Source organism: Pseudopipra pipra, chromosome 2 (genome assembly GCF_036250125.1).
Source record: "Pseudopipra pipra isolate bDixPip1 chromosome 2, bDixPip1.hap1, whole genome shotgun sequence".
Classification (NCBI taxonomy): domain Eukaryota; kingdom Metazoa; phylum Chordata; class Aves; order Passeriformes; family Pipridae; genus Pseudopipra; species Pseudopipra pipra.
In genome coordinates this window covers 46812717-46827932 of record NC_087550.1, presented here as the reverse complement: position 1 = coordinate 46827932, position 15216 = coordinate 46812717, and the positions used below count along the sequence as shown (strand labels likewise).

The window sequence follows — 15216 nt, the reverse complement described above, 5'->3', positions numbered from 1 at the left end:
GGTGGTGCGTAATGGTCTGAACAACCTCCATGCAACTCCCTGCAGTGGGTACAGTGAAGTTGTCACTGCTGGCAGTGCATGTGAACGCTGCTGCTTTTTTCCAAGTCCCAACTCACTCTTCTTTTTCCTTTCAGATACTCCCATGAAAAGATGTTTCCTGTACAGAAGGTGAGGCACCAGCCCAGCCAGCCCTAGACTGTGAGGTGCAAATGATTTATTTAAGACGTCTTTGTACTCTGCTATAGTCCCCCAGTGGGATGAGAGCCTCTCCAGGTTGTTTGTGTTGGACCAAAGCCCCACGGTGCCGATAGACCAGACAGAAGGCATGGGCATCTGGAGAAACCAAGTCCACCCTGAGGAAATGTGTTCAGGTGGAAAAGGCACTTGCAGGACCAAAGGCTGCCCGAGTGTTAGTCCTGTTTCTCCCATTCATTTGCTGTCTGCTTTTGTGTGAACCAACCCACCTACTCGCTAGGCATTTGCACAGTGCAAATGTCATCTGTTGGAATATCTTCTGCTCCAGATGTCCAAGCATGGTGCAGGAGGGAAGCCCAGTTTGTGGCTACTGTTTCTGTCTAAACTTGTGCTAGCTCCAGGGGCCATTCTCCTCCATGACTCAAAGGTTCGATGCAAATTACCTCCATGATACTCTTCATGAGGAGAGCTCCTTCAGCAACGTGGATCATAACTTCCCACCTCTTCCCACCTCTTGCCTTCCTCTGCTGCAGCTATGATCAGCCCTTCCTGTGTGATTTGAACAGCACACTTCCACTCTTCCTACCAGCACACCTTCTACCACCTGCAGAAGGGCTTGTGTGCTGCCCAGGCACTCTGGGTCTCAGGCTCTGACTCTGCTCTCAGTGATGCCAGATCAGAGCTGCATAAGTTATTTAGGCTGGGAGAGGATCAGATTTTGGCAGAGGGTTGTTGAACCCTTCATGTGCTAGAAAAGCTACAGTGCTTACAAGGCACAACTTCAACTTCTGTACAATTTATAATTTCCTTTAATTTCTTAAAGCGCTCTAATTTTTACACTGTTGTGAAAGGATCTTTGTTTACAATGATTGCAGAGGGTAATATTTCCAGCATGGGTAACCATGGCAATGAATAATTCTATTCTTAGGAACCGTGCCAGCTGCACTAGTGCCTTATAGTAGCATTCAAGGAGTTTGGTAATGAGGGAATTCTTGTTTATTGTAGGAGGACATTTTCCTGGGTCCACACATTAGCCTGTAGTTTCTTAAAAGCACATTCTTTATCGGTAATACATGGAGGGGAAAAAAACCAAACCAAACCAAGCAAATCTCAGTTACACAGTTCCTCTTGCACATAAGGTTTTCCTGTTTGTTTGTTTGTTTGTTTTCTTGGAAACTGTATTATGATACATTTTTCAAGGAAATTAATGGTATGTGATAGTATACTTCATTTTTAGTACCACCTTCTACAATAAGGATGAGCTTAGAATACTCTAGAGCAGCTGTTTCTTACACAAAGAGACACCACCCTGTAAACTGATCTAGTCAAAGATATGCAGGTTTTATCATTAGAGGAAGGACTTCGAGTATTTTAAAATATTAATTTTATACCTAATTTTATTTGAGTAAAGAATAACTTTATATTAAACTACTTCTAAAAATAAGTATTACAGTTTGGAGTTGAATTGATTCAACACCAAAGCATTGAAATCGATTAATATATTGTTCTTATGTATGTATGAACATGATTATTATCTTTGTAAAAAAAGTACATAAAATAAGTAAAGTATTTATTTTTGCATGTTTCATGATTTAAAAGCAATTTAAATTATTTTAACAATAAATGTTCCAAATACAATACCTTTTTAGCTTAATAATTTAGGATATGTTCAGTGGAAACCCTTAAGGAATAGCTAAACTACAGTTCCTGTCATTCCATGAACCATGGGCTCAGCGTACAAAAGCAACTGGGGCAATAAAACATCCTCTCCTGTTTTCAGAAAAACATTGACAACAATCCAAAGTCTCTTACCCAAGATAAAAATCCTTAGGAAAGATTTATGGAGCAATTGTTGAATTGGGCAAAGTTGCTTGAAATGGTTGTAGCTTGAGGGTTTCTAGAAAACCATTTCTTAGCCTTGTGCCTTTGATCAGAGATGGTGAATGTCCAAACAAACAGCACAGCACAAGCCTTCAGGTTTTTTCATGTCACAAAGCGGATTGATCTCTTTTCTGTGGTTAGCGATTTGGTGCCCTAATTAGTGGGCTCTGTTTTCACCAGTCTCTAAGTGACCTACATCTGCTCACAACCAGCTGTCGGGTGGCTCATGCGGTGCCCAGCCTCTCTCCACAGGGCTCCTCTTCATCACCCATTTCTGCTCTGCTCTCCAGAAAAGATCTGCCTGTGTCCCCTAAGAGAAAGCAAGATCCAACAGCTAGAGTTTCCCAACAAGGTCAGTGTGGATTGACTTAAGAAAAATTCCTCCAAATTATGGTTCTGCTTGGCCTGGGATAGCTCGGTTCTTCTGTGGCTCAGTAACGCCCCCAACTCTTTAGTATTTTAAAAACTGGGTCAGTTCTGACATGAAAACAGCCCAGAAAAGCCTTAGTAATTTTCCACCAAACTGACACAACTCAATGGCTGATTTTTTCTTCCCCAGTTTCTTTTTCCAGCTAAGATAATTCCCTGGGCTTAACTTTAATAATCAAGTTGCTTGTTTTTTTTCTCTGCCCCCTCAGACTGCAAATACTCATTGTGGGGAAATCTACAGCTCAGTTGTTTTTCTCCCTCCATTTCGTCCCAGTGCGGATAGACAGAGGACTGGTCCTCCCAGCCTGGTCGCCTCCATCCCAGCAGGGCACTTCCCTGGCTCCACTTGGCACGGCAGCAGTTTGGCTCCTGGGCTGCCGAGCCCAGCCTGAACACACGTGCCAGGGCAAGGGCACTGCAAATGGATATGATACCAGCTGATTGGTAGGTTTCCTCCTGTATGTATGGAGCCATGCTCTCTCCTCTCCCTGCTTTCACTGGAAGCTTAGAGGAGATTTTCCAATGGGATGGTGGCACAGGAATAGTTTGTGTGCTTCTGTGAGCTGACCTGATGAACCCTGATAGACCCGATGGCAAACTTGATGAACCCTGCAGAAATTGCCTAAAAGAGAACTGGTGGCTGACCTTGAGCAGCTGACCTTATCTAAACTCTGAGCTACCCAGTGGTTGTTGCTATTTTCATGGGTGCCCCAGATAGCAGCCTGAAGGCGGAAATGCTCTATTTCTGGGTTTTGTTTTTAAATTTTTTATTAAAAGATGTACTGACAAAGAAAGCACTACAGAAAGGGAGAAACAAAAAATGGAGGGGGTGGCGGGGAGAGAGAAAGTCACTTCATAGAGCTTTTCCAGACAGCTGGCAGATATCCAAGCCCAGGCTCCTTCTCAGAGGTGTAAGTCCAGTGTGCACTTCTTAAGGTCTGTGGAGTTACCCCTGGTTTACACTGATATGTGAGCAGTCCTGGCTGGCAGAGCTGTAGCAGTAGTGCAGGACAAATGATGAGGGAACAGAGAGGCTGCAGCAGGATTAGAAATTAAGGCTGTCCTGGAAGGGGAGATTTAAACAAATTCCTGCTGGGTTAAGGAGCTTGTGACGGGACCAGCATTTTGCATGATGGTGGCTGTTTGCATGATGGTTGCTGGTGATGCCGTGGCTGTTCCTCCCAAGCAAGCTGAACTGGGATCCTGATTTTCATTTGCTGTGGGCAACAGACCATGCAGAAATCCTCTCTCCTTTTCAGACATGTTAATGCGGTACCCAAAAAGCTCTGATGAGGGGTTTCCTACCACAGAGGGTTAAAGTGCTGTAGTTTCTGAGGCAGTCCTGTGTTCATCCTTTCTTTGGGCTGCAGTGGTGCTCATTAGAAGCAATTAATCTCCGGTGCTGTGCTCTCCTGTCAGCTCGTACCGCTGTCATGGGCCAACTCATCCGTGAGGAAGCAGCTGGGCATCCCATACTGACCACTGTCTCTCATGTCTCGCTTTGCTTTCACCCCTCACAGGTGGTTTGGGTAAATATGTGCATGGACATAATACATTAATGGCAGTCACAGTTATAAGCCCCACAATCAAGGGGAAACCTGGACAGCTTCTGCTGCTGCTGCAAATTAAGTTCAAGACTGAATTAGATGCAGTTTGAGAGATGTGAGCCATTCCCCTGGGCCCAGGAGCTCTACAATCACTCTGTAAGAGGGCTGAAGAGGAATTAGTGCACTCGTCTGGGAAATGTTCTCTGATAGCTCTTTTCCTTAACTTCAGTGCCAGCTGTAGATGTAAAATGTTGCCATACCTCTCCAGAGACCTGTCTTCCTGGACAAATTGTCTCCAATTCTTGGCATCCCTAAGACCATAGAAGTTACTGCTCAACCAGATCAGAAGCTAGTTTTCAATACCTTCTACCACATATTCTTTACCAACATTGTTCTTTGGCCTTTCTATAAACCTGTTTTCCATTCAGAGCTGTTGCTAATGTAAAGGAGTTTGACTTAAGGGCTTCACTGCTGGTTTTGCAGGTGACAGTGTCTGTCCAAGTGGTTCCCAGTACATGGGCTGCATGTTGCAAGGCAGCTGCCAGCAGCTTTACTTGTGGCTGGTGTGCCCAATATGTTCAAGCACTGAACACTCATTAACGAGTGTCCCTGCAGAGTTCAGGTGGTAGCCACAGCTCAGGAGAAGGTGTCAGGGAATGGTTTTAGCAGTGTGTTCTTCCCCTGCAACCAGTGAGCCCAGGAGCCAGATCCTAGGAGCTGACTGGGTAGCTGACATGGCAGGAGGGATGGCAGATGTGGGCAGACCAACTCTCCTGCCTTGCTAAGCTGGACACTCCTCCCAAGGACCTGGCTATGCTGCTGCCTTCTCCTAATGCTGCCAGAGCCCTGCAACAACCCTGCACTCTGCAAGAACACTGCACCCATTCCCTCTGCATCTCCAAGGGATTTATACAGGAAAGAAATCTCCGGAGGGTGAGGGGGAGAAGGAGTTCAAAGGCTTGTCAGGCAGAGGCTGCAGAGAGAGGTGTGGTGGGGAATTAATAACGGATTTTGCAATGGAAAAAGAATTTCTGAAAGTGGAAAAAGATGCTCATCTAGTTAAACCCCTTTTAGTTTGAGGCTCTTCTGTGTGCTTGGTGGTTAAATTCCTACTGCAGTTTGTATATAGGTAGCAGTCCCAGGTAGTGTTCTTTCTGTTTAGGATCAGTATTGAACGAGGCCTGGGAAGAGGCTGAGTCTTCCAAGCCGAATCTTCTCTCTTGTATTTTAATTAATGCAATAGTCCTTATCTTCCAGCAGCTGTTGAGGAAGAGTCTGGAATGACTTGTGACACTCTCCAGTTGTACCTTGTGATGTCCAGCCTGAAGTGGATGGGATGGTTTGCCATGATTCTATCTGGCTGTTTATTTGTGTTTTGTAAGCCATGCAGAGAAGTAGGCAGCTCAGGTGCACAGAGGGGGCTAAAACCCGTCTTGGGGGCAGCTCCCACCCCATGCTGCTCTCACTGCCAAGAGCACCTCAAGGGTGGGAGAGGCTTTTCTGGGGTGGTTTGCAAGGGTGGCCAAGTGATGGCTCCCTATGAGATGACTGCATTCCCTCGTTGCTTTACAGGGTTGTGATGGAGGAAAACTTCCCTGTCAAGCCACAGGAAGCCTGCTGCATTGCCAGGGATGCAGTGCAGGAACAGGAGGTATGAGGATGCAAAGGGAAGGCCACTGGATGGGAGAAATGCAACTATTTACCTCTCCACTCCTAGTAAGTCTGTCCAAGTGCTTTGCTCAAAAAGAGTCTGCTTGAGTCAGTGGCCTATGTTTAGAAATCAATTTTAATGCAGACACAGCAGAATACAGTTCTTTGGTGCCATTCCATGTACCACTGGCCCCTCCTTGGCTTGTATGAGCATGGATTTTACTTAATATCCATGCTAGGCCAAATTCTTATCTCAATTTAGGTTATACTTTTCCAATTATTCCTCAGGCTACCTTCTCTTCCCCCCCCCCCCCCCCCTTTTTTTTTTCTCTAATCCCTACAGGCTTCCAAGACATGCTGAACTTGTCTGGGATTTTTCTTTTCCCTGTCAGGTCCTGGTTTTGGAGTTGTGGAGAACTGCAGTGAGCTTTCTGCAGAAAGACTGACCTGTGCTGCACTCAGAGGCTGTAGACTTGCCTGAAAAAACGGTGGAGAAATGAGGGTAGCCTGGCCACTATCTGTTGATTTCCATTATAAAGGAGCACCACAGACCATGCAGTATTTCAGTGATGCAACCCAGTCCTGTACCCACAGGCAGAATTTGGCCCTCTGTGTCCTTTCACAGGAGATGGAGGGAAGCCATGGAAGTAGTTCTGTCAGGGTGAGTACATTAACTTTCTGTTTTGAGATATAATTCTCAGAGTTAAAATGCATGAACAGAGATTTTACACTGAGAACTATGATTTCTTCCAAATTCTCTTCTTTTGTGTCTTCTGCATATGAGCTTTTGTTAGTTGCTCACAGCATTTTACAGCCTGTCTTTTGTGGAGTGACCTTTCAACTGCCGTTGCTCTAATCACATTCAGCCTAAATGTATGGAGCATTTATTGTTTGCTTCAGGAGTTTTTAAATGGATGTTTCATTTAATATTCAGCCTTACTTGCCATTTGTCAGAAGGATCAACATCCTGTTGAATTTCACTCAGAGCAACCTCAGTTCATCAGCTATGGGTCTGTGTCTTGTTTCATCAATAGCTGCAAATAGGCCTTAAGACCATTTGTGTCAGTCACGTATAAAAGTGAAGACAACAGAGGTCTAAATACAGACCACTACAGAAATTACCATCCTTTTTCTTTCCTTATCTTCTTAGGCTCTGACCCACTTTTTCCCCCATATCTCATCTCTAGTAAATGTCTTGAGCTCCATCTGAGGGTGTCCTGTCAAGGGGAAACAAGAATTATGTTTGCTTTCTTCCCTTGTTTATGCTGTATGGAGCAGGCCTAAAAGGTTTCTCCCTCTTTATCTAATAATATTCTCTTGCATTCTTTTTATAATAACTGCAGGGCTTGTCCTAACAGACTCATTGGATAACTGGCATAATACAGATACATACAAAAAATGCTTTGCTGAGAGGAGTAATGATTTTTCATTAAGACTATTAATGTTCTTTGGGGACTTATATTCTGTTTCATTGAAATGCCTACAAGTATATAGGAGAAAATATACTCATGTTAAGTGATTGGATAATTCTGCCATCTTAGCTAAGAGATGGGCAAGAGAGACATGTATGAGACATGTATGAGACATCCTGCAAATTCTTCAGCAAAAATAGGGAAAGACAAAGTTGACACTTGTCATATACTTTTCTTTTAGAGTTATAGGAAGCAGTCCAAGTCTTCTTATGTCTTGTTTTTATATAGAAATAAAAGCACAAGCAAGAGCACAAGCCAATTTTTTTTTGTTTTCCTTGGTAGGTCACTGCTACAGAGCATTTTTTTTAAGTCCCAGCAACTGCTACTAAATCCTGACCTAATTTGGAGACTTTTCAAAGCACACAAATAAAACCAGGTTGACAAAGCTGATTTCAGAGACTGGTTTGTCTTCATTTATCACAACTACAGGACTGCTACAGGGGCAGGAGGAGCGCCACCAAACTGATCAGCCAGCGGCATTGCTTTCGAGAATACTTCATTACTCTGAAGCAGCAGCATCAAATCCTACAAACTTCCTAGGATTCCTGGTGTGTTGGCCATAAGGTTAACCATTGCTTTATGTGAGCACTGACCTCCAGAAGCAGTTTTCTCCTTCTCTTGCCCGCTTAGCATTTTCCTAAGTTTCCTCTTTCCAACACCCAGGCACTTTTAGTGCCTGCAGCACTGACCTTCCTTAGTATTTGTTTCCTCTTCTGCGCATTCCTGCCTGTTATTTCAAGGGGAATTAAAGCTCTTTTAAAAGCCCTTGGATTTGGCTTCCTTTTCGCTACAGATGCTGCAAATTTGCCATATATCCCCCACAGCAGGGCTCCAGGTCCACTTGTTGTCAGTCATTCTAGCAGGATCGATTACCCAGGACAGGAGGTAAGAATGGGCAAATAAATTGACATTGAGAACAGTAATAAATGTCCTGGCCATAAACTTCCCCTACATATTCCATTTTTTTGCAGAGTTTAAATGACAAACATGAGGCAAGCTGTACTCAGATAGGAAGTCAGGACTGATGGGGAAGGAAGAAAAGGTATGATCAAGGCACAGGTTGTGGCAGTGATTAATTTAATCACTTTAATCACATGCTTATGTGGATGTGTTTCAGGATTTTGTTGCATCAAAGAAATCCAGCTTAAGTAGTTTTGGGACACTGACAAAGTTTTATTGCTCTTGCTAGCCTTTGTCTCTAAATCCAGTTATTTTCATTTTTTTAAATTACATTGTGGATCTCACTAAAATATCAATATCATATGACTTGCTCTCTCTAGCACTCTTCCTGTAATTCACCCCTGGGTCCTTCCTCAAAAGTGAGTGCTGCCAGTGTTGTTACTGCTTCCCCTCTGCAAATCATCCATTTCATAAAGGCTCTCCTCTTGAATTAGAGAAAAGAGATTTCCTCCCTGGAGGACCAGAATTTTATCCTCATCACAGAGCTTTTACTACTGTGTAATACACAGCAATATTCTAATATCTGTCTTCTTTATCCATAAAATGAAAGCATTAATATCCCCATCTGTCAAAGATTACATGTAAACATTCATTCCTCCCAGAATGTCATGGAGATCCACATTCCCTTTCATATAAGCACTGCTGCTTCATCTGTCCTAACACTTGATCCAGAGCAGCAGCCTTGGAGAGCATATCAGAAGATATTCACACTCTACAGATTCATTCTCACATAAAGGTAAACACACGTATAAGCATATACTTGAAGAGGGCTTTCCACAAGTCATCATGTACTCAGTGTCTGAATAATATTTTAGCACCATGAAAGGGAAGCTAACTTTAGAGAACCACAATAATTTCAAACTCTGGGGCTGTTTTCCAGGAGATTATATGCCTAAAGTCCTATGCCTTTTTACCCGTACGCTTTGGAATCTTTCAGCTCAAAATCTAGCTTGGTGCATTTTCCATGATGCTTGTCATTGGTCTATTATTTCCAGCAGCTCCAAGGTAAATTCTATGTTTTCCTGCAGCTACATGGAGTATGATTTGTCCTCATCTACATAATCCATCTGTCTCCTAATCTGAGAGTCCGAGGTGCCAGGGAGCATGGGCTCAGTGAGCTGCTCTGAAAGGCACGGACAATGACCTTGCATAATTTCTGACTTTTTTTCTTAGCAACTGATTAAATTTTTGTGATTCATTGTATGAGTCATGTAATGGTTGTCTGTTTAATGTACAGCTTCTCAGCCGTGGCGCCCGTTTCTGAGACGTGATGGATATCAGTAAATGGAATTACAGGTGCTTGGTTCATCTTGGAATCTCATCTGAAGTAGTGTGATAGTTCCTTGGTGTGGCCAGAAACCACATGCAGTTCCTCTTTCCCTCTGAGCATGGAGTGGAGTCTGGTCCATGGGTGCCAGTTTTCCTGGTTTCTCCATCTTGAGGACTTCAGCAGCAGCTAAACCAGAGGGAACCATCAGCTCAGGCAGATAGTCCTGCTTTTGGGAATGCTGTACAGAGGGGTCTGGGCACACCAACACTGACACAGCCTTCCTAGGTCCACCCTCTGTTACCTGGTCACAGGAGCACAGGTAGCCTCCAGCAGATCTGCTTTGGTTCACAGGTCTGACTCTTCACCCGTATTTCCACATCAGAGCTCAAATACTGGAAAAACTGATCTTTATGATGAGATCTTTTTCATGTACACTTTGTTATGTTTTTCTCCCAAATAATCTCAATTTATTTAGACATACAAAGATCTGTGGTATCTGATCTGGATGGGCTAGAGAAGATGGGCAACATCTGGCTCTGGCTTACTTGTAGCAGGCATTTAATCAGATGCTTACAGTGTATGTGTTTGTGGATGTGTTCACACAGTGGAGACTCCTCCCATGCTCCTCAGAGACTGGTGGTGATTTATTTTTTTAAAATCAAAAATATTGCATTTTTGGATGATTTTATTCAGGTGGGAATAGCTGTAGGGAGACACTAGGCTGATGACAATAGCAAAATGTGAGAGCATCCAGCATGTTGGATCTTACAAAAGTATGCACAGAGATTCCCAGTACAATATGCCTGTTGGACAATCTTAAGGCTTTCCCTGCCAATATGCAATCCACAGGGGTACTCTGTAAAAAGCAATCCAGACAAAGAGAAAGAGGATGTGTTCACTTATCAGTTGACTAAAACTATTTTTACTTCCCATTATAATTTTTTGGCTGTTGCTGCTGCATTAAAAGTCTTCCAGCAAGGACATAACATGTTTTTTTCCAAAAAGTTTTTGTCTTCACCACACTTTGCTTTCACCATACCTAGAGTTTCGCAATCTTGTGTTTCGAGAGGATGGGGAGGACCTTGAGGCCAAGCTCTGTGGCAAATGTGTGGCAACAGCTCGCCTCGTCTCTCCCAGACTTTCTCTCTCAAGTGAGCATGATGCTGCCTCACTGAAAGAGATTTTAAGTCTTTGCTCAGGAGACGCTCTGGAGTGGTTCTGTGTTATTGAAATGACAGTTTTGCGTTGAAAATTTCTTTGCAGCTCACTCTCCTGCCAGAGCAGGTGTTGCTGGTTGGTTCCCAGGTTTGCACGTCATTGAGATCTGTGCTAACCTTGCCTCTTCACTGACTGCTTCAACACTGCGGGGAAATGGATGTAAGGGGAGACCAAAAGAACTAGGACAGGAGACAAATACCAGGAAATAACAGTTTGCAGATAAAGAAAGCCTCTGAGAGATCACACGGACATGGGGGTAGATCTGCATGAACTAAGTAACAAAATAAAAAACACACCTTGCAATTAAGGAAAATTAAAAACAGGTGACATTTCATGTGTGTGGGGGGAGGGTTCTCCTGATGCCTGGGAGAAATCTCCCCTGTCCTGGGAGAAATCAGCCCTTGAAGCTATCTGTTCTGGACAACGCCCATCTCACAGTTTCCTAGCTATGAGACTCAGCAAGGGATTTAATTTGTAACCAAGCCTGTAGTTTGCAAGATTTTCTTATCTATAAATCTTTGAATTTTTCTTGGTGACAAGGAAACACATCTCAGACCCTTCCAGAACCTTCCTCCTCATGCTTCAGCCATGCATGTGAGGCCACATGGGGTCCATGTCCTTAGGATGTCACTAGGCCATCAAGATGTCAGTCTGCTAATGGACTGATTATTTCATGTGCTTCATGAGCAATACAGCTGCTGGTGCACAGGAGCAGGGCCACCTCCCTCCTCGTGTCCACTAGCTTGCAAAAGACCAGCATATCAGGTGACTGCACTGATTTAGGGTAATTGGCTTGTCAGGGTGCACTCCTGAAAGCAGAAGAATTTAAGGAGTAAAGAGCCCATTTCGTGGGTCACAAAATCACTGTGAGAGAGAAGACTGGCCTATTTCCAGAGGGGAAGAGGAAAAGTGATTTTGAAAGAACCAGCTGGAGTCAGAAGGAGAAGTGTTTGCAGTCCAGTGCTCTCTTCACTGGATTGTGTAGGTTTAGGGCACATCTACACAGTCCCGTGGCAGACAGTTCACATCACATATATATAATTTTAATCCCAGATGCATCTCCAGAGTGAGCCAACTGGTTCCTTCCAAGATGAAACCCCCAGCTGAGGGCTGACTTGACTCATACATTTTCCTCAGCAGAAGACCTGCTCCTAGACAGTATCACTCTGTGGTGGCAAACCTAGCACAGGGCTGAACCATGCATCAAGATCTTCTTTTCCCCACTTGGAGGGTAGAACACTCCCAAGTCTCCCCTTCCCACTTCTCCCATGGCTCTAGGTCACAAGTGACCTCTAATCTGCTCCAGCCTACCCTCAAAGGAATGCCAAGGAGTCCTGCAAGACACAGTGTTGGCAGGAAGAGGTGAGCAGGACCTGGTTGCATCCACTACCTATTGCCACTGTGGTGCAGAGAAGCTGGACACATTTGGAACTGGAAGGGAAGGAAGTGAAACCCCCAGGCCTGGGGCAGGGAAGGGGACAGAAAGGAACACAAAGCTGCTGTGGATACAGTGCCAGTAGCTCTCAATTAATAATACTTCTGGTTTTAGACATTTTATATGCTTTGGACTATGACATTTACCACAGTGTTGATACGTGTTCTGTCACCAAGTACAAAGGCATTGTGGCAGCTTGAGATCACTGCAGGTGTGTTACTCTGAGGTTGATTTTTTCATTTTTTGGGATGGTTGTGCTATTTTCTTTGGGTCAACCTGCCCAAATTCAAGTTCCACTACTGTACCGCATGCTCGCTGGACTTTAGCCAACACCACAAGACATGACCATTGCCTGTCTTTGTGCTTTGATTTTAGGAACTCTCTTTACCAGAGGGAAAACAGATGCTTCCCATCCAGACTAATCAGGGAAGAAGTTTCACCCAGGGGATGCATCTATTTAAAGATAGTTTAAATGTAATCAAATTGGGCAAGTTTGAGGACCAGCAGAGCTCTGCCATGAGGGACGAAGCAAAGGGACTGAATAAAATTATTAAAATCTTTGCTCACACAAGATTCTGGGAACTGTGTTGTGCACTTTGCTATGAACTGAAATACCCAGAGGATAAAGCAGCAGCTGGGATTAAAACAAAGCTGGCATCAGTCCAAAGTACCAGTAAATCACGTGGGATTATTACTTCACTAGAGATTTTACTGGTGTGGAAAGAAAAGAAAGTAGAAACCGATTTCTACTAAACAAAGGATTTAAGAGGAATGTCCAGCAAAACTAAACCCTCATCCTGCAAAATCTCTACCCAGTTCTTAACTATGAAATTAACAATGTATGAAACTCTAAACTCACTGTTTCCAAACAGGATTGGGGATCTGACAAGGGCTGCACTGTTCCGTAAGGGATTATTTTCCTCCATGCAGTTTATAAGATGACATACAAAGGATAGGAAATATTCAAATGTGCGTAGATTTCTTATCTACAAAATTTTCTTTTCTGTTTATACAGACATTGAGTGGGAACACAGAGAGCAAGTGCTTGTTATGTTAGAGCAGAAAGGTGGAAGAAGTGAGAAGGAAGGAAAAAATAGGATATAAAAGAGAGCCTTAAAAATACAGTGGAGCAGAAGTGTCAGAACAGTCCCTAAAGTAACCTGGCTGATGGCAATGATGAACAACGCAGAATTAGTGGTTGCTGTAATCAGGTATCCAGATGAAGCATCCTCCTTTAACCACATTCCCTGGGAGGCTTCGGTCTGGACCACTTTCCAGAAACCAACCACAGCTCATAGCTGGTACCATATGACAACAGATGTTTAACAACATCCTCTGGGAAATGAATTCGTGCAAGCCAAACTCCCAGTAAGCATGTCATGATACCCAACAGCATAAAATCAGTAGGAATACTGGATTTTGTCATGGAAAACAGGACTGAAGAGCAATTAGAAATGGACCAGTACTGTCTCCCTCTGACTGGAGCCTGCTGGATGTCTGATGTGCCGCCTTGTCTCATTACTGAAGCTGGGATAACTTTATTGAGAACCAGAAGTAATTTTTTAAAAATGAAAATTAAACCCTCCACACTTGTCTCCAAAGCAAATGTTATGTTTTAGAGGTTATTAGTAAATCAGCTGCTCTATATAGGTTCTTGGTCACTGCTATGGTGGAATGTACCTTGGTCTTGGCTTTGCTAAGAAGCACAGATTAATCCCCTGCCACTCTTTCTTCCAAGGCTCCAGCACAAATGGTTCAAAGGAAAGTGTTAGTGCAGACTGCGTGGAACTGTGCATTAACTGAGCTCGCTGCAAGGCAGGTGTATACAAAGTGGCTGCAAGTCAAGCATTGCTTGAGGAGGCAAATGTGAGTATTCTGGGATGCGAGTAATCTGGCCAGAGCCTCTGGCCTGGATTTTTGCTGAATTCGTCACTTGACATCTTCTTAGAGCGAAAGTGTCAGGAGTCCAAATGTCTAAGTAGGATATGGGAAGTGAATACTGTGAAAGCCTCCATCTCCGTCACTGCATTATCTCATTATGGCAGATGCTTCAAGGTAATGCCATTCATATGAAGTTCACACCAACTATTCCTATGTTTTCATATCATCTCTTATGATAGTATCTGAGCCCTGCACAGTCAGTACTAGTTGGAAACTCTAGTAAACATGTGTAGTTAATCCACAGATGTTTCCCCTCCTTGTGGTAGGAGTGCTTCAGTTTTTCAGCTTTTTTTCTTCTCTTTTATATCCTTCTCTGTTTGATATGTTGTTATGCTCTCAGTGGAGAATAAGCTTTTGAGCACGGAGGATCAGCAACTAGAATTCACAGTTTCTTTTAGAAACATGTTCGACAGACCAACCCTTTGACCAAGAAAGTAAATTTAGATCATAATAAAGTATTGTAAAAGAGTACATTAGACACTCTCTTTCCTTGTTGTTTCGTGGAGATTGGAGCACATCTAACCAAAAAGATTCAGAATGAAATTCATGTCCTGCCTTTCCTGTCTTGGATTCTCTGGAGCATATGAGTGTACTTCGTGCAGTCACGGTCCTTTTGCATGTCGAAGCCACATATTCGTAATCCCATTCTGTTTTATCACCGATGTAATGGCATTTACTGGAAAACAGGTTAGGAAAAAATAGCCTGGGCTAATTTCTTTCAAAACCCTGCAATTTAACCTGTATGTCGGAAGATGGCAGCAGTAAAGCACATTTAGGGCCTTTTTTTGTCCACAGGACTTTGTTTCAAACCATGTTTTTGTTCCAAAAAGTGGCAGATTTTTTAAAAGGTGTCACTTATAACAGTGCCATCAAGTATGACAAGCGTCAATCCAGTAAATGTGAATACATGACTGCCTTTCATCCTGATGGAAACCAGTATCAAAAGAAAAATACACCTTACTATATGTAAGAGCTTTTAGAAAAATCATGGTGCCCTATTATCTTGAGAAAACTAGTGTTCCATAAGAACACTACCCATAAGAAAAAAAAACATATTTCTGTAAATGTTCATGTATGTATAATTATGCAATGCAGCAAACATTTACTGAAATTCAAGACTCATTTCTTTTAAATAAAAATCTTCTTATTTGTATTGTAAGCATTTCTCCCAGTGAAAACTACATTTTAAAGATCATGAAAAGCAGAGTCTGCAATGGG

The 15216-nt window shown here is 43.2% G+C and overlaps 1 protein-coding gene across 3 annotated transcripts in view; it reads left to right on the top strand.

The window, feature by feature from the left end:
- The first annotated feature begins 1830 nt into the window (after positions 1-1830).
- SPATA13 (spermatogenesis associated 13) overlaps positions 1831-15216 on the top strand; it is a 218947-nt gene continuing 205561 nt past the window's right edge. Inside the window, exons 1-4 of one of the 3 annotated variants that reach the window (XM_064645367.1) lie at positions 1831-2428; positions 2780-2949; positions 5625-5768; positions 6095-6363. In XM_064645367.1, the coding sequence (XP_064501437.1) occupies positions 6199-6363 (165 nt within the window). In that variant the 5' untranslated portion in view covers positions 1831-2428; positions 2780-2949; positions 5625-5768; positions 6095-6198. Of the gene's footprint in view, positions 2429-2765; positions 2950-5624; positions 5769-6094; positions 6364-15216 lie in introns of those variants that run through there. The other 2 variants (XM_064645362.1, XM_064645361.1) reach the window with 2 other exon arrangements.